This window comes from Eublepharis macularius, chromosome 3 (genome assembly GCF_028583425.1).
Source record: "Eublepharis macularius isolate TG4126 chromosome 3, MPM_Emac_v1.0, whole genome shotgun sequence".
In the NCBI taxonomy this organism is placed as follows: Eukaryota; Metazoa; Chordata; class Lepidosauria; order Squamata; family Eublepharidae; genus Eublepharis; species Eublepharis macularius.
In genome coordinates this window covers 91,314,918-91,335,382 of record NC_072792.1, presented here as the reverse complement: position 1 = coordinate 91,335,382, position 20,465 = coordinate 91,314,918, and the positions used below count along the sequence as shown (strand labels likewise).

The following is a 20,465-nucleotide window of genomic DNA, read 5'->3' as shown; positions in this document are numbered from 1 at the left end:
ACATGCAAAATTATTTAAGAGACGTTTAACTGGAACATTTATTTTTTAGATGCTCCATTTACAATACTCTGCTAAGTTCTTAAATGGCAGTTTACAATTCTGTCTTGGAAATACACTTGGAGAGTCCAGAAAAGACATGTATTATCTTAGGTTATAAAATAAAGTCACACAGATTTTTAAAAGCAACTTAAGTTTATATAAGACCAACACTGATCAAAACTAAGGCTACCTACAGTAGGCAATTTTTTCACAAGCCTTTGGTTAGAAATACTTTTGTTTGGCTAATAAAATTATATATATGGCCTCCATTTACCAACAATACATACAGCTCAAGACACTCTGAAGAGGTTTATGGGTTTACTTGACTTTTCACATTATGCAACCTCAAGACTTCAACTTTGGAGAATAATTCAGCCAAAGTTACACTTAAATGATTCTAGGGACTTAATGTATAACAAATATGAACATCTACCAAAATTATTAAAGAAAACAAAGATTGTCAGGAGAATAAAAAGATTTATTTACTTCTTCTATACCCCACTTTTATCCACAAAGTGGCTTAAATCATTCCTTGTCTCCTCGATTTTATCCTCACCACAACCCTGTGAAGTAGGTCAGGCTGTGAGTGGGAGACTGGCCCAGGGTCACCCAGCAGGCTCCTAGGGCAGAGTGGGGATTCAGACCTGGGTCTCCCGTATCCTAGTCCAACATTCTAACTGCTACACCATGTTGGCTCCACATTAGCATGTGATTTCATGAAGTCCACCCGCCAACGCTGCCATTTGCTGCAGGGAAATTGATTTCTGTCATCATGACCTCAGTTGTAATTCCAGAATGATACCTGGCAGTTGGCAACTCTATTTTCAGGCCCTTAGGATCATCAGTTCTAAGCACTTCTGGATCTTATTCACTGTAAATTAAGCTCCATCTTGAGCCTCAGTAAAAAAAGGAGGTCTATAAATAAAGTAAAGAATGTGATGTTGTATTAAGCATGTAAAATACATACTTAAGGGCTCACTGGTTAGATCTGCTTCTAAAATTAATGTTGCTTTGTCTCTCCAAGAAATATAAACATATACAGGGGTTTTTTGTTTTGTTTTTTAAGGAAGGAAAAGAAGCAGTTAACAGATGGGTCAGTTGAATGGTTGGATGAAGTTGTTAATCAAGCATGGTGATCAACAAGCTTTCCCACAGAAGCTAGAATAATAGTTGCATACCTATGAAGTAATGGAAACAAACACACCTACACAGAAATATAGCTAGAGAGAGTAAAGGGAACAATTCTGGAATAAGAGCAAGCAATTAAGAGTTGACATCCAGATGCGACTCATTTATGTTTTCACATTAACATGCATTAGTTTTCCTCCCAGATTATGCAGAGGACATTCTTAACACACTCTACATTTTTGTCACATCATTGGCACTGTTATTGTTCAATGCCTCTGCAGACATTATGCACAACATAAGCACGGGATCTGGTACTCTGTATCTTAAGAACCTTAGATCTCTCCAGAAGTCTACCAGAGTAGTGCAGGGACACCCCACAGCAGTTCCTTGCCTCTCAAGGGAAATACCTGGCTTAAGAACTTTCCCTTTATATGCTGGATATATAGAAATGTACTTCAATTTATTTCATCTACATATTTATGTTTTGTGGATAAAAGAAATAAACACAGAATGTAGCACAAAGGAAAAGCAAAAGGAATACAGAAACAAAGAAATGAAACTGAAGTCACTGGCAACTACTGATTAAGGATAATTTGATTTTGGTTTGCAACCTGCCGACCTTGAGGACAGATAACATTTAATAAGCACATACCAGCATGAGACACTTTTAATGTACCATTTGAAAATGGGCTAGATAATAAGCACAATATTTTTAAAAAGCTGGGGGAGGGGGGGAAATCAACAAATACAATCATATTTAATGCTGAACTTGGCCTCGGAGTAGCAATCAGATGCATTCAAATTATCTTTCAGTTCAAATTATCTTTTAAATTCTACATATTGCTGAAGTGAGCACTACTGAACAGATTGCAAAGTAATCAGCCCAGCCATGAATCTGTGGCCTAGGAAATGCCACAGTTGTCCCAAAGCTTCTCTCACCAGCAAGATTACTGAAAAAACACATGATTGATTGAATTTTCTGGAAAGTGTACTTGGACCATTGTTTCAACTTGTCTTTGCAATATAGAGGCAGCAAGTGAAACATGAACCAAGGACGGCATCACACCAGAGTCAGATGCATGGGCAATCTTTATTCTGCCTTGCAGTTAATTTCCTAGATCTCAGACTTCTTTCCTAGCACCATGTTAACTGGAGATGTCAAGGTATAAACCTGGGAGCATACGATCTGCCATGAAATTATTGCTCCTCCCAAATTTTAAGAATGTTTTGAAATGGAAATAGATTTATATTAGATTCACTTCTCTTCCCCCACAGTACAGGCAACTTTTCATAAATCATGTTAACTGAAAAGCATCTCCCAGGGACCCTGAGCCCATTACCCCCCTTGAACAGAACAATGGAACCTTTCTGTTCTCCTCTGTTGCAAACAGGTCTATGGCCCTTTTCACACTTACACTTTAAACCGTCATTTATGAGCATTCAACCTGATCACAGTGACTTCAGCATTGCACCCGTTCATTTCATACTGCCCACTGCAGTTTCGATTTGGCACCTGTGCTTCATTTCAGACCCGCTTTGAGGCCTCGGTGCAGTTTCGGGCTTTTGAGGCTTTGCAGTTCACGTCACACTTTTTAAAAAAGGTTGACTTACCTTTTCTATGTACTACCTTGGCATATACCAGGATATATATTGAAGAAGTGGCAAGGAGCTATAGATAGATTTGTTTTTGCATCTAAGAAACCAAGGACGGCGGATAGGTATAGATATTATGGAATAAAAGATGGAGGATGGGGGATTCCCAATATTAGTTTGTATTACGATGCATATCAATTAAGGCATCTAATGATTTGGTTGGAAGGCGAGTTAGGAGAAGATCTTGGTTGGATAGAATGGGAAAATTTTGAGGTAGTAGGGGGAAAGGAAAGTTTGTTTGATAGGAGGAAAAGGAGGAAGAAGATAGGCGACAAATTATCAACTTTTCAGGGACCCTGTTGGGTATGGGAGAAGTGGAAAAAAGAGCTCGCCCCGGGGATATCACCTCTTACCAAAATGTGGTATTATGATAAATTTGGCCCGTTGAGGGAATCAATGTCAAAGGAGGTAGGAGATAAATTAAAGAAGATGACGATTATAGAGTTGAAAAAGGTGTGGGGAGCAGAAGGGATGGTGGAAGAGGAGAATAATATTTTGAATAGGATTAATTGGCTGCAAAAAAACCAAATTTCCTCCTTGTTGAAGGAGGAAGAAATTAACGATATTGGTAAAAGATTAATTACTCCCTTTGAAAAATTGGTGAAAGGGTATGGAGAAGATAAGACAAAAATAGTTTCAAAATTGTATAAGGTTTTATTAGGCACAGGGGAGTCACCGAGAGAATTTTTGAAGGAATATTGGGAAATAGATATTCAAGGTAAAATTAGGGATGAAGAGTGGGAAATGATTTTTAGGTTACCTCCTTTAGTTACTACATCTAGGTTGATGCAGGAGCAAGGTCTGAAGATGATACAGAAATGATACTATACACCGGTTAAGTTATATTATATTTCCAAATCAGGGAGTAAACATTGTTGGAGGAAATGTGGAGAATTGGGAACATTCAGTCACATGTGGTGGGACTGTCCTTTAGTAAAAAAGTTCTGGGATCAAATTGGTATGGAAATGTCGAGGATAGTGAGAAGAAGGGTAAGAATATCTAAAGCAATGGCACTTATTAATTTGGATGGAATGGGGCTAAGGTTAAGAGAGGAATCTAAGTGGATCAATTTGATGTTAGTAGCAGCAAGACAGGTTATAGCAAGGAATTGGAAAGAAGCTGAGGAATTGACGATTAGTCACTGGAGGGGAAATATGAATAATATAATAGTTTTAGAGTACCTTATGATGAAGATACGTAGAATGAATGGGTTAAAGGTTAGGGAACAAGAGGAGAATTGGTTTAGAAGGATGGTGGAGTACTTAGAAACGTTTAATCAATCTGGGATGATTAGTCGGTTAATAGGAAATTGAGAGGTTAATTTAATTATAAGGCTAAGTGGAATGACCTATAGAGTAATAGAGTTGTACTGGGAGTAATTGTGAATATGAAATAATAGTGTATGGAATAATATTCATGTATCTACCGCCTGGAGGTCCCTACACGAGTGATGTTGGTGACGGGTTGTTATATTCGGAATAAAACAAAGTATTTTTTTAAAAAAATCTTTGAGCAGGCATAGTAACGTTGCAATGTTGGAACCCATCCTCCCCCCTGCTTTTGCTGTTTGGGCTGTCCCCTGCATACTGGAGAGGCAATTGGTGGCAGAGTTCTGGGGGAAAACATGGACCACTCATTTATTTTTTTAAAAAGCCAACCCAGGAAAGGGTTAAATGCTGCTGCTTCTTTCCTTCCGTGCTGCTTTGACTTGATGACTGTGCAAAATGCTGGCAGAAGACTCTGGGAGAGGAAAGCAGCCATTTAACCCTTACCTGTCTTTTAAAGCCAGGAGAAATGAGGAGTAACCTTACAACACTTTCCCAGCTTTGAAAAAACATAAGAGTGTGCTCATACCACTGAGGGAGGAAGGGGAAAGCAGCCATTTAATCCCTTTCCTGGCTTTTAAAGCCAGGAGAGAATAAGCAATAATGTTTCAACATTACAAATCATTCCTGTTTTTTTTTTTTTTAAAAAAGAGACCGTGTGCATACCTGAAGGGAGGAAGGGGAAAGCAGCCATTTAACCCTTCCCTGCAAAATGGAGGAGGAAAAAATCCACAGGGAATACAATACTAATTTACAAAATTACAAAGCTGTATTCAGAGTGCAAAGGCTACAAAATTTCATCATTGTATTCAAATAAATAAATAATCTCTTGATGCAGTTTTCAGGCACACACATCAACAATACAATAATCTTTTGCATAATCATACAGGGCAAGTTACAGTAGACACACACAATTCCCAACAGTCTTCTTGGAATAGTTATAACAATTCAGGGCCCTGGAAAGAATTGTTATAACTATTCCAAGAAGACTGTTGGGAATTGTGTGTGTCTACTGTAACTTGCCCTGTATGATTATGTAAAAGATTATTGTATTGTTGATGTGTGTGCCTGAAAACTGCATCAAGAGATTGTTATTTATTTATTTGAATACAATGATGAAATTTTGTAGCCTTTGCACTCTGAATACAGCTTTGTAATTTTGTAAATTAGTATTGTATTCCCTGTGGATTTTTTCCTCCTCCATTTTGCTGTTTTGCAAGGGAATAGCCATTTTGTTCTCCACATTTAACCCTTCCCTGGCTTTTAAAGTCAGCAGGGAATTAGTAGCAAGCTTAGGAATCATTCCTGGCTTTGGAAAACAAAATTAAGAGAGTGTGTGCATTCGCGGGAGGAAGGAAGCCAACAGAGAAGCAGCCTTATGACTCTTACCTCACTTTACTAAAAAAAAATGGCAGACAAGGAGTTCAGAGAGCTGAGGAGGGTGGGAGTGGTTAATTCTGCACAGACCAATCAGCTCCCGAGGAAAAGGAGAAGGGGGAGAAGAGAAGCAGAAGGGAAGAACAGAGTTCACACTGATATTGATCACACCAGCCGCGACTCAGCAGTGGCTTCAAAATAAACTTACAGTATGTCTGCAGGGGGAAAGATCGGGGATGCCGCAGACAAGCATCAGTTCTGAGACCCATGACTACCTTACAAGTGTGAAAGTCCCGCAAACATGAGAAGCAGAAAAGGTGCTAAAGTTCAAGTGTGAAAAGGACCTATGTCTGGGAATCTCCACTATTGGAAAATCAGCTGTATACATGACTCCTTAAGTGACCACTCATGAGTGGAAAAACCAATCCTGCTCAGACTATCTACAATCAGATTGGATGTTCCTGGAATGTGGATGGCCTGGAGGGAGACACTGCATCACACTGCCCAATCCCAGATTGACATGGATTCCAGACAAAGTCCTAGAAGCAGTGCCTCCAGGACATGACTGTTTTGCACAATATCTGCGAAGGTGATAAGAACATAACAAACTGCCCTCTTTTCTAACACACCAGTACATAAACTTCTCTCCCCCTTCAAACAAGTACTGTGAGATGGTCACCGTGTGCCCCCTAACCTTCCACTGAAGTTTCTGTAGTAATTGTGATTTTGATTTTTGGAGAACTAAACTGAACCCATCTAAACAGGTGAGGATCTAGCAACCACTAGTGTAGCGACTTAACCACCACTCTGGGAATAGAATACTTTCTATTCTGCAATGTATGAAGGGATTATGGACAGATAGAAACCATAGTTGTAAGCCCCTCATATGCGGTATTGCTAGAGGAATCACAGCTGTAGTTGCAGCCACCAGTCCAAAAAGCACCTGAATTTTCAGAGCTGATTGGCCTTTAGTTTTTGCCCTCACTCCAGTGGGAGAAAAGCCTTTTTTAAAGAGTCTAGTAATGCACCAATAAATAGCACTTTTCTATAGGGGTTGAGGTTGGATTTTTAAAAATTAACCATTAACCCCAAGTGTTGACACGTTTCTAAAGCCAGGTTTATGTGCTCCTTTAAGCCCTCCTTAGAATGAGCAGAAATCAATCAGTTGTCCAGATATGGGTAAACTGAACACGAGTTCTCAGTTGTGCAACTACTACAGCCATACACTTGGTAAATACCCTTGGGCCATAGTTAGCACGAATTTTAGGACCTGGTATCGATACGTGGTCTCCTCAAACTGAAATCTTAAAAATTCTCTGTGGGGTATGGATAGAAATATGAAAATAAGAATCTTTAAGGTCTAAGACTGCAAACCAAGAATCGTAGGGTAGCAACTGCAATACTATACTGAGTGTTATCATTCTAAATTTATGTATTCTGACCAACTTATTTAAGTCTCTCAGGCCTAATACGGATCGAAAAACCCCATCCTTCTTCTTGATTAGGAAGAACCTCAAGTAAAATTCCAGTCTAGGTTTGGATATTCATATTAGTTGTACTACTCCCTTCTTTAGCAGTGCTGACAACTCTTTCACCAACCCAGGTTACGTATTTTGAATAGGTTTATGAGGAATGCTCATAGATGCGGAACTATTAAACTCAATTTTATAACCACTCTTGATAACTTCTAATATCCAAACATCTGTGGTGATGGATGCCCAGGCTGTGTAAAAGAGAGTTAGTCTATCACTGAAAACAACAGGTTTCCCCTGCTGTAGTCAGAATTGCTTCTTACTTTGGCTCGGATCCTTGCTCCCTGTTAATGAGACACCTTGTCTCAACTTATGAGTAGGCTTACATCTCTGATACTGCCCTTGACTGATAGATTTTGGGCAGTTGTGAGGATACTCATGCTAGTAAGGTTGGTACCTGGAGTAGCAACCTCTGTACCATTGTTGTTGCTGCTGCCTGCAGAAAGGTTGAGAACTTGATTGCACTCTGTAGGATCTTGCTTCCTGCCAGTCCTTCTGCTTTTGGGATAAATATTCATCAGTTTTTCAAGAGAATAATGTTTCTCCCTTGAACAGTAAATCTTCCATCCTGCCTCTCATCACAATAGGTAGAGCCATGGACCGTAGAGCCCTGCATGCCTCTGAAAAACTACTGCTGATGCTAGAGCCCTGGTGGAAGAATGGGCCATGTGCCTTCTGGCAGTTATCTGATGCTTTGAAAGCCTGATTGCCTCCTCTTGGATCAGTTTGACTTGGACCCTCTGGTTGTCTGGCAGATGCTCATTATATGCTGCCATCTTATTCCAAAGGAATATTTGGTAAGCCCCCATAATAGCAGCATAATTAACAATTTTTATGTTGAAAGTTGCACACATATAGACCTTTCATCCCAGGCTACCCGGTTTCTTTCCCCCTCTGTTAGCTGGCATAGAATGGTGACATTTCCTATGTCTTGATTGCATCTCCTCTGTAACTAACAGTGACAGAGGAGGATGGGCAAATTGAAAAGGGCATTTATCTTCCTTGGTCTTATGAAGTCCTTCAGCCTTCTTAGATGTAGGGGGAATAGATTGCTGGCTTCTGGCAAAGCATAGACATCAAATCATGGGGAATGTGATGTTGGCAGGGTTCTTAGAATAGAGGTGTTGCAGTAACTTGTCCTTGGGTCTTGGCTCAGAAGAGGCCACGTCTATGTTTAAGGATTTTGCCATTTGGAGCATGTGCTCGGCAAAGAGTCAAAAGTCATCTATGGGACAAACAGGTTCCCTATCTCCCACAGCCTCATCTGGTGTCAGTTCAGATGGCAGACTTGGGTTCTGCTCTTCCGGGTAGGGCTCTGAGTCTGATTCAGGCAGATGAAATGCCATGGATGGCATAGAATGGAGTACTGTCAATAGTGCACTCTAGGTTGTCTAAGATCAGATGTGAGTCCTACAGCTTCTACTCTGTAGGGTTCACCCCAGTCAACTCCCAAAGATGAAGGTACTCCCTGATACCATGCAGGACATTTGTGTGTACAGCAGCTTTGGTGTGAAATTTGTTCATGCCCCCTAAGGACCATGTAAGAGGGTTCTCAGGGTAATTCCCCTTCATCCTCTGAGGAGTAATCCAAGTGGGAACCTGAGTAAGGAGAAGGGGTGTGAGGGGTCTCCACTACCTCTAGATCTCTGACCTCCAAGTCTATGACCTGGATCCTGTGAGAACCCTTATGTTTGGAGTGCTTTGATTTAGACTTGGTCATCTTTTTGAGTGATTCCAGAGACTCTGAAGTTGGCCCTACAGTTCCCTCGGATCTATGCCCTATTAGGCTCGAAGCTGAATGCAGATCCATAAAGGCAGATGTCATAGACTGGATTCCTATCTTTTGATCCGATGGCTCTCTAGATTTGGAGCATTGTAGGATCTGAGGAGCTGTCGAACCCAATGGGCTCAGAGTGCTTGAAGCTTGGTATTGTTGGATCTGTGAAGTTGCTGGATCCAAAGGGCTCAGGGTGCCTGAAGCTGACTGACAGGTTCGAGATGGAGCTAGATCTGATGAACTTGGTGCAATCAAGGTCCAGCGATGTTTCCGGATCTGTGACGGTGTGGTTGGGTAAGAGAGGCTTGGAGCCTCCGAGAGCACAATGGCTGGTGATGTTGGATCCAGCTGATCATCAAGCTCTGCAAGGACTTAGCCAACTTAGTAGATAAGCTAGTCGTGGCCAACAATGCCCATTTCCATAAAGTGGCCTTGAGCCTGGTACTTCTTTCCGCTCTGGCGTTAGAGGTTAAGCTCTGGCAGTGTTTGCACAAGCTAACATTATGCCCCTCTCCCAAGCAGACGAGGCAAAGAGAGTCCCCACCCATTTTAGTCATCTTTGTATTGCACTGAGTGCATTTTTTAAAATAAGGCTTTTTCAGCCATTCTGACCATCTCTCTCTCCTTTGGACAAGGCGAAGAATGCAGTTCAGTAGTATGTGGAAAGCTGGAACACTCAGTATTTTGGCATCACAAATGCTGAGTAAACAGCATTAGAACCCTCCACGTCAGTGAAAGAGTTCTAAAAGACTTATCAGCCATCTCAACATTTACATGACTTGGTAGCTGACACAAACACTCATTACACACTCACTCATTGTTGAAGAAGTTGCCTTCAACAATTGGTTGAATGGACCAGTTTCCCATCAACTAAGAAAGTGAAGAACAAGAACAGATCATAACCATCTGAAGCAGTTCCTAGATGGTGAAGCCTACTGCCTCAGAGGAAGGCTCTGAGGAAAATGCGAAACAGTTAGGTTTCAACACATCATTGATTCAAATTGCTTTGGGCCACTCATCTCTTAGACTTCAGCACTGAGAACAGGCTATAATGCTGTTCTTAGCTCCTAGGCACAAAAGTGGGATGAGATGTCACTAGGAGACATGTTTCTTCCACAGTGCAAAAAAAACAACTGCTAAGAGATGAAGTTTTAGGTGGGTAGTTGTGTTGGTCTGCAGTTGAACAGTAGGATTTTCATCCAGTGGCACCTTAGAGACACCTGTTTGAAGAAAGGAGCTCTGACTCTCAAAAGCTGACATTCTGAAAATCTTGTTGGTCTCTAAGTTTCCATTAGACTGAAATTCCACTGTTAAGAGATGAAGTTAATGCAGGTAGAAGCAAAGGCTAGTTTGTATATTATAATTTTTATTATAATATTCTGATGGCATAGAGAGCTGCAGATTGGGAGGCAGGGGAGGAGAATTTGTGTGACACCTTCACAAGCAAGTAACTTCTACTCACATCACACAAACTCTGGATCCAAACTAGAAACTGTTACAACATTTAAAGAAAAAAAGGGATGCATTTTCTGGAGAAATATCTGCTATATGGGACTTGTGACAATATGATGCCACGTCATATTTGGCACTTACAAATTGCTACAATTTGTTACTTTAAATTGCAATGCCAAGTTAATAGCAACCCAAGTAATAGTAAATAAGTAGTTTACCTTTTTGTAGATTTCAATCCTAAGGAACAGACTTACTACAAGTGTTCCTTTCCAATAAATTTTGTTATTACGGTATCAGAGTATTATTACACTCTTAAAAGACAAGTAAATTGGCAATTGGGAAAAAAATACTCCAAGAATCCATGAGACACTGCAAACTTTCATTTGATTCAAAGTATAAAAATCAAGCCTTCATGTATGTTCCCTAAATATTGACATTTCTAAGAGTTTTCAGTTCTTCATTGATGCAAACAGTAGGGGTGTGTGATTCAGATCCTAAGTCTGGGGGGAAAGCCAGATTTATTGCCAATCTGCCTAAATCCAGTTTTCCTGAATCAAATCAGAAAATCCCAGATCAGATCCTGGCACCTGGATCTAGAATTAATCTGGATTTATCCAGGAAACAATGCTTCAGCCTCAGGGTGGCTCCTTCCTGAGCTTCTCCCACTTCCCCCCCCCCCCAAGAGAGAGAGGAGGAGGAGTAAGGCAAATAAGGCAGGGAGGGAAAGTGAGTGGCCAATCTGTGTAGGAGTTCTTCTGTCTGCCTGGCTTCTGTGAGTGACACTGGTTCAGTTAAACTGGTTCAGTTAAATTAAGTTACAACAGCGTCCTTTGCTTAAATTTGGTTTGTGTGGAATTCTGAATTTTAATATGATTCTCTGGTTTGATGTTGGTCTTGCTTCATTTCGGTTCTGGGGGGATTCCATTCTCTTGCTCCAGTATAGTTCTGTTAGGCTCTCTCTGGATTGAGGATGCATTTGGGTGTGTGCCTCTGACCAGTGGCAGCCTTGCTCCTGTGTGTTTCTGCCTGGAAACCAGTCTGGAAACTTTCCAACCATAAGAAACAATAGAGAGTGGCTGGGCAGCTTGTTCAGGGGGCACTTGGGTTTTGGTGGGACATCAATTTTGTCCTGTTGGGTGTTATGTGTATTGATTTTGCATTTGGGAGTGTGTCTTGACAATGGCAGCCTTACCCCAGTATGCTTATGCAGTAGGAGTGAGCTTTGACTTTTTCCTCATAGGACAGTGGCTGGGAGCACCTCGTTCAGGGGTCCACAGAACTGGACTCTGAAGTCTGATCTTCCTGAAACTTGGTGGTGGTGGGTGGGGGTTACAGGACAATCAGAAGTAGGTTCCCTGCAAATCTGGTGGAGTTTGCTTGAAAAATGACACACACACCCCTCAAGATAATTTTCCCCATAGAAAATAATGGCTGAATAAATCTGGGTTTTTCTAATATTGCGGAACCATATTGGAGAATTTCAGCTGGATTTTAGGTAACCCAAATGCATGTAATGGACCTGGTGGTCTGGCTTCCCTGGATCCATCTTGCTTTCCTCACAGCCACATAGTAGCTGTGGGGAAACTCCGTTTAAAGCACTGCAGGGATCCGATCCGGCTGAAGACCATGAAGTGGGAGAGCAGGGGAGTCTGTCCCCATAACATTTTCCCAAGCTGAAAAAGTTTTATACTTTTATGATTAATTTATTGTATTTTATGGATGCTGTGAGCCGCCCTGAGGCCATTCATGGGGAGGGCGGAGTATAAATTAAATCAAATAAACAAACCAATAAATAAACAGCCTGGGGGGGTATTTGCCAGCTGCCTGTGCACAAAGTGAAAAAGATGTGTACACAGTTGTCACCATGTTCTGTAAGAAGAACAGAAATAAGGGAGAGGAGATGAGCAAACCCAAGATACTCCAGGAATAAAAAAGGGAATGGACTTGAGCATGTAAAGAAGAAAAAAAGAGAAAACACTCCTGACTGCAGAGAGAAAATGGGGAACAACAGAAAGAAAATTAAAGCAACAAGTTAAAATAATAGGAAAAAAGATTTTGCAGAGTGATACAAGTTGAGTACCTATGCTTTAGAATTAGAAGATCCCATACATACAGAAAGGAATTATTGCCAACATCTCAGCCAGCATCTGTTTACATAGTTTCGTCCACACACAAAACATGAATTCTACACCACATTGCTTGTAGGGCCGGGGAGACAGAAAAACGTTTAAAGCCACCACCATAATCTTCCTTGCAAGGAAAAATTCCACACATTTATTTACCCAGTGTTGAATACAAACTGTAGCTAGTTATGTTTACTGCAGAAAAAAATATTTTTGCCCTATTTTAGGTCGAGGTACTGCTTTTAAAATCATTGTTTATAGTACAGACACTGCAGCTGTTCTTAGCAAGCTGTATAACCTTTTAAAGCAAAAAATACCTTATTAAACTCATGACCAATCTTTATGCATGACAGGTAAGAACTTATTCTGAACCCCACAAATTAAGTTTTTATTATACCAGAATTGCCACCTTAATATGGTCAGTTCAATGGGGAAACCATTTTGGGATACTATAAAAAAAATAAAAGGAGAGTTCTATGGCACTTTTTGTTTTTGATATCACTATGCATCTGAAGGCAAAATTTAGGACTTACCTTGACATGATAATGAGCATCAAGTAATATGTTTGCAGGCTTAAGGTCCAGATGTAACAGGGGTGGAGACATACAATGAAGAAAGTTCATGCCCACAGCTGTCTCATGGATGATTCGGAAGCGCAGCTTCCAAGGTAGCGGTTCTGAGGCCAGGAGCTTTTCCAGCGACCCTGTCTCCATATATTCCATGACCAAGCCCACTGGCTCCTTACAAATGCCATAAACTGGAAGGATGTAACGAAACTTTGCCATTTCCATTTTCTTGGCTTCTTCCAACAGTTCCAAGCGCTCTCTAAATAAAAAGAGCAAAAAACAGGGCTAGTTTAGATCATCTCTATTAATGATGTTGCGCCCATTTGTTGGTGCTGACATTTTAACCAACATGTAATAAATAAATTCCACATATTCTCACTCCCACTATATCACTACTGAGAGTTAAGGAACAGAAGACTATTTATTGACTGAGGACAAGCGCGCCCTCTTTCCCAGCACTATAAATTCTCTTATGTGCACATGGAAGACTAGTGGCAATGGCACATCATAATTGTTTAGTAAACCAAGCAACATTTAACATCATGAGATGGGTAAATTCTACCTGACATTATTGGGAAAGGCAGGGGAGTTCTCCAGAAGCAGCAGCCCCAGATTTAGTACACCACCAGTCAGTTAAAACAAGCAGTAGTACTCAGTTACAACCAACCTGGTACTTAAATCATACTGCAATCAGTTCATTCGAGGTTGGCAACAGGCAGGAGATGTATGGAAGCCAGGAGCACTTGCTCTCTATCATGAACAGTGCTATTTATATACTGGAAGTTTAACTTATTAAATGCATATCATTTAGCAATCAACATTATCAAGTCAAAACCATTCATTAAAAGATTGCATGGACTTCACATAAAGCACAGTAAGAAAACCTATAAAGTATTATTTTACATCTTAATTTCACCTAAATAATTTATGTGTAACTAGAACAAGTAGAGTTATTTTGGCTTATAAATAAACAGCCTACCGTCAACACAGCACAAAGACGCATGAAAGTTAGACATATTGAGTATCTTAAAACTCTTTCATTATAATGCATCCCCTGATAATGAACATGAAATGTGCAACATGGTGCTGTATTTTATCTGCGCTACAGTAAAAAAAAATGAGAAAGACCTAAAGTGAACTATTCCATGATTTTTTTTTTAAAAAAAGAATGGATTATTCATCCTTATGACTGGAGAGAAAGAAACAAGAACAAACCAGGTTACTGTGCACCCTCCTAAATGATCTGCCTACAAGAAGAAGTTGTGTTTTCATTAAACCCCTTCTGGTAGTCCTAATGCTCACAGGCTTACTGACGTGGAAAACCATTAAACTGGTGAGCATACCTCATACACATCTATCAAGACGAGATTAAGTTGCTGGATTCCACTCACTTAAAATCAGTAACAAACTGACTTTAGCATGCAGCTTACATGTGCATAATACCCAGAAAAGGCCTGGTGGTGTTGATTTTCTGAGGTTATTTGCTAAATGTTCAAGGCAAATCTACAGCATAGATTAGAATACGATATACAAAAATACTCTATTTACTTTAAGCATACCAAGGGATTTAGTATGGTATTGAGTAAGCCAGATGGGGTCTGACTGCAGGTCTCAAAAGAATTTTTCGAATTTCCATGCAGTACACACTAATGAAATCATGAGATCTTGTTCTTCAAAAGAATCAGAGGGTATGATGACTAGACAGGGGCATGATCCAAAAAAATTTAACGAACCAGCAGTTCGTGGTTCGGTGCCGCCAACAAACACGAACTAATGAACCGAAACGAACATTTCCTGCTGAGGAACCGGTTTGAGTTTCTTGGGCGTCAGAACGGCCCCTGTTGGACTTAGAGAGCCCATATTCCCAGGGAGTGTTTAGCAGGCTCTCCTCCAGCCAGCATCCAAGTTTGGTCAAGATTGCAATAGGGATCTTGGATTTATACCCTCTCCAATCCGAGGCCCCCAGGGAACTCCCATTTGATATAATTAGAGCCACCAGTTGATGTTGGCCCAGTGTACAAGGGGTTGGCCGTCAGAACTGCCTATCAGGGTTTGCAGGGATGAGATTGGAGTGCCCATAGCTACAGAACACCCCTCCCCCACTCTGGGTGTCTTCTCCCATGTAACCAATTGTAACCAATTTGCAGCTCCATGGTTGGAAGGAAGACCTGCCGATCAAGGTAAGCTGGGCTTCGTTTCGGGTTTCCAGGGCGACAGAAGGAGTGCAGAGAGAGTTCAGGCATTCCCCCAGCTCCATTTCCAAGGGAATTGATTGATGGTGCCTGACTGTCTGGCTTCACGAACCACAGTCGAACACAATGAACCGGGCCTCTTATGAACGCTGGTTCATTGGCCATGGACCCTCATGAACCACCAGTTCACGAACAGACGATCAGGTGGTTCATGGGTTTTTTTGGTTTGTAATACGGTTCGTGCCCTTGTCTAATTATGACAGCTGAATAGGTGTAGAAGACAGGAAAAACCTAGCATTTGTGCCACCCATTTAGTAGTTAAGTATCAAGAGAACTGGTAATGTGTTAAGTACCTACAGCTCAAAGGAATGCGTTACCATTATTATTATTCACATCTTCTTAGGGAAGTTTCTCATTGGAGTTTGATGAGAACTGTGAAAAATTATTATTCTTCAATGACAGATATAGGACCGAGCTCTCCTAACAGAAGGGAAATTAAGGAACTTTCTAACAAAGCAAATTTAGCTCTCCAAAACACTGCTCCTGTAAGAGAGGAACACTGAGGAAATGCATGAGGGCCTAAGTCGGAGGGATAAAGAGCCATTAAAAAAAACCCTCTTCCCATTATTTTAAGTGGCTTACCACTGGCAAGTAAGGTTTCAATGAGGTCTGGATCAAATCTTCAGTCTTTAACTGGCAACCCCACATTTAAAAGTGTGAATTGTTAACATTTCTGACAGACAAGACTGATGAATTACAAGAAGAAAGAGCAAATTAAAGAGCCAAGTCTCCATAAGACTTGGAGTCCATTTCTGCAAAAGTTCTCTTTAAATAGCAACAGTTCTTCAATTTAGGTATAGTAAGAGATGAAGGACAAGGCTACATGGCAGAGCATCTGCTTTATATGCAGAAGGTCCCAGGTTCAGTGCCTGGAATCTCCACATCCACATCCAATAGTGGAATAGCTTTCATGTTAAGGTTGGGCAAGCACTGGGGTTAAAACTGAGTTCAATATTCCATGCTTCACACACTGGCAATATTCAGACTGAAAAGTTGATGGAACCTAGAAGAAACTAGCTCCGTGAAGCCCATAAATCTTCAAACAAAGCTTTATCTGAGGAAGATGTTTCCTGCTTTATCAGTTGCCAAATCAACAAAAAGCAGAGAAAACTAGAATGACTATCCTCAATTAGGCAGACATTCATACTACCACCATCTTGAATATTTCTACGTGGATCATTGCAATGAGAAGTGCTATACTGTAAGAGGAACTGCATGTGCGTAATTAAACCAAGCGTAATTAAACCAACGTTCCAAGCAGAAAGGCATCAATGGCTTTTAGTGGCAATGTCCTGTTCCAGCCAGTTTGGTGTAGTGGTTAAGAGCACAGGACTCTAATCTGAAGAGCCAGGTTTGATTCCCCACTATTCCCGTTGAAGCCAGCTGGGTGACCTCAGGCCAGTCACAGCTCTTCCAGAGCTCTCTCAGCCCCATCCACCTCACAGGGTGATTGTTGTGGGGATAAAAATGACGTACTTTGTAAACTGCTCTGAGTGGGTGTTGTCCTGAAGGGCGGTATATAAATAGAATGTTGTTGTTATTATTCCATCACTTCCATTTATACAAAGTTTGCTAGACAGATCATGTTAGGTTTATTTTCCTATCTTTCAGCCTCAGTCAACAGAACACAATTGTTCAGATCATCACCACCAGCCTTATTCAGTCCCTATTCATAATCTTCCAGTTTTCCAGAACTATGTCAATAAACAGCATGTAATCCTTCAAAACAGAATTCTGAATGACCAGCATATGAGCAGTAGTCATGAAGAGCAGACAAGCTCAGCAAAACCTTGCAATTCTATCAAAGGGAAAGCCTCCTTGTTTTAGAGCTTCATTACATATAAATGGCTTTAATCAATTAGGGGCAGATTTTTTTTTTGGTCTCAACTGATCCAAGAATACCATGCCTGTTGGACAGTACCATTCAGAAGATAGCTATGGTGGTTCCAGAAAGAGCTGTTCAGTAACCTAAAGAAATACCATAACCTACTGCTCCATCTGTACCCTCTTACAAGCAGCTGGATTGTTCTTTGTATCATTTAAGTGGCCTTTGTCTCCATAAATTTGTGTGTATCTACTTTATTGTAATGCCCAAAGGACTGTACTCTGCAGATTACAATTATAAAAAACTGGATGGGCAAGCAGTACTACTTTAAAAGTGTATGTTTCTAGCATCTACATCCTGAGAAAAGCCAGTTAAATGCTTCATTGCTATTTCAAAAAGGAAGATAAAGATCCAGCAAAAGTCAGTAAAAAAAATAATTTGCTTATTTAATCTGTGAACAAGCTACAGGAGGAGGATATCAGTCTATTCCCAGTAGGAAGCTTCAAGAGCACCTTTCTAGAACTCATCCTTCTCCATAAACCCCCTTTTTTTGTACAGGGTACAAATACAGGTATCACTATTTACTGCTTTTGTCTTTGGGGGATAAGTATTTTGAAAGTCAGACTATACACGCAGTACAACAAACACTGTTCAAACTGCCACGATTTGTTTTTCTATCTAGTTCTCATGCCCTTGAGAGTAAAGTTCAACAGGTAAACCGTTCCCGGTATTGTAAAGTCAAAATAATCCTTACCTGTTAAATTTCTGCCAGCCATGGTACTGTAAAAGACAGTGGAGCCATACCAGACAAAAACTGAACTCACAGTCACTAGAAATTATATTTTCAAACCATGACCAACAGAAGCTGTTTCTATGGGGATATTTGTACCAGATGCAGCAGGAAGCAATTAGGAGCCACACAGACATGTATGGGCAAGAACAGGTGTGAAGAGTGCAGCAACTGCACATTCTTTAACGCCTTTCAGATAATTAGCAGCCTGTTCTTGAGATCTACCTGATTCATCTCACCCATGATTTCAAGCACTGTGGGCCACATCTGAGACATTAAAATAACCCAGACTATCCCAGCTGCGCTCTTCACTTACTGAATAAGGAGACTTGTTCTTCAATAAAATGCTGCTGTATTCTGTACCTGAACCATCTTACCCAATTAGCTTTCAATGACAAGCTGATCTGCACAGCATTTTCATATGATGATATATCTGAGCTTTTTATAAAATTCTGTTAACATGATGAATACTGCAAGATGTAACAAGGCTGCAAGTCACCATACCCTGCCCCTTCAATTTACGTTAAGATTTTCCAGGGTATAGAAATTCGAAATATAATTTTAAGACAAAATACACGTAAGATGGCTTCTATGTGTGAGCACCATGAGAAAATGGCTAAGTTAGCCTTAAATGTCATGTAATTATTACGTTTCAAAGCAGGTTCTCTGCACCACGCAGCATTTGACCTTGAGGAAGGGGAAGGAGACAAGCTTAGCTTTCCCACACTATCACACTAGTGGAAAAATATACTGATAGAACAGGCAAAAGCCAGAAACAAATGTGGGAAGAGCACCCAGGAGCACCTTATTGGTGTTCAGAGAATGTATGTATTTACTTAATTTATACACTATCTTTCTCCTCTATGGTGACCCAAAGCAGCTCCTCTGCTCCATTTCATCCTCACAACAAGCTGGAGAGGAAGGTTAGGCTGGCCCAAGGTCACCCAGCAAGCCTCCATGGCATAAAGGTTTTTTAACCTGGATCTCCCAGATGCTAGTCCACCACACTACATTGGCTCTCAATTGTGGTAGAATACAGATTGAGAACACATATTATGGGAACAAAACTTTCACAGACAAAAACCTTAGAAGAAAGGTCATTATTCTAAAAGTTCCCTCATTTCTTCTTCAAGTAGAGAAATACTTTCAGATTCAACTACTTTTAAAAGAAATGACAGCCACCAGACTCACTGCAGCCATCGAGGAGTGAGGGATGAGGCAGGGTGGCTGCCATGTTAGAGGGCTCGCCTGGCATCCTCAGGTGAACCCATGGCCGATCACTTTGAATCCCCAACCAACTTATCAGGAATGGCTGGGGAGGGGTGAGCTCGCCAGGGGCAGGGCTGGGCTTCAGACCTCAGGGAGGCAGTTCTCCCTCTGGTCCCGCAGCTTGGTATTTATTCAGCTGATGCCCCGCTCCTCCCTATACTTCGCTCTCGGCCAGCGAAAACCCATCCACCTCTCTCTGTTTTGTATGTTTATTGTTTTGTCACAACTTTGTTGGGCAGTTTGTCATTGGATCAGATCCCTTTTGGAGAGAGGCAGGGCCTGCATGCCCAATCTCCATTAAGGGGACCCCATAAGGGATCATGGGAGTGAGTTGTGGAGATGCATGTGCCCAGCTAGGGGCCATATTCACTCCCAGGTGGCAGGGGAAATCACACAGAGGTGTACACCCAGGCTATCTCCCCCTTAATGTCATTCCTTTGTTCCCTCCCTCAGCTGTGGTCTGGGGGTGAGGGATCATCTGCTGGCAGGTGGGTCAGCCGATGCTTTGGGATCCGATCCATATGCATCGCCAATCCTCCTTCATGCTGTATTCAATAAAGTTGTGGTCATTTTCATCCCAGCTAAAGTGTGAGTCTGAGTTTGTCATCTTGCCTTCTCCCTCTCATTGCCCTTGGCTATAGGCTGCAAACACATACACATTTTCAACAAAGAGCCTTCAAGATACTTTCTTCTGTTGGGAATCACAGAAAGCAAATTTCATATGTGTGAAGTTTCAGGATTTTGATATGTTTTTCTTAAGTCATCCATTTTCAGGAGACCATCTTCATGAATTTCTCTCTGACAATATGCTTTGCTATATCCTTTGAACATCTTTTGTGTTTCTACAGAAAAAGACAGCAAATTCTTCAGGTGTGATGCAAGTCGAATTTCTTCCTGGTTTTGCAACTGACATGACATATTCCATAGTGACAGACTGAATGCTGGTTTGTTCACCAGCTGTATTCCTCCCTCCACAGATGAAAGGATACAGCATTTAAACAAAGCCCTTTACTTTTGGTTTAACTTGTACAAGAAACCAAAGCAGAACAAGGCTTTCTTTTTGTAATTCCTTGCCTTATGGCCACATTTGATTGAGAACCGAAGATCTGCTATAGCTATAAAAAAAAATGTGGCCCCTTGTGTAAAACTGATCTGGGGACTGAAGGCAGGCAGAAGGTATGGCAGGTTTCAACCATCCTGCACAGACTCAAATATTGCATTTATTCGCTGCCTTCCTGTTCAACTGAAGCCAAGCTGTCATTTCAACATTCTCAAAGTTGCAGCCGTGATCTATCAGCACCTTGTTTGCATATTACTTAGCCAGAACCAGCTCAGTGGTGGTATCAGATACAAGAA

At 41.0% G+C, this 20,465-nt stretch overlaps 1 protein-coding gene across 1 annotated transcript in view; it reads right to left on the bottom strand.

Moving 5' to 3' along the window:
* Positions 1 to 20,465, bottom strand: part of RIPK4 (receptor interacting serine/threonine kinase 4) — a 42,762-nt gene that overhangs the window by 9,767 nt on the left and 12,530 nt on the right. The window contains exon 2 of the mRNA XM_054975043.1: positions 12,941 to 13,232. Within this exon, the coding sequence (XP_054831018.1) occupies positions 12,941 to 13,232 (292 nt within the window). The remainder of the gene's footprint in view (positions 1 to 12,940; positions 13,233 to 20,465) is intronic.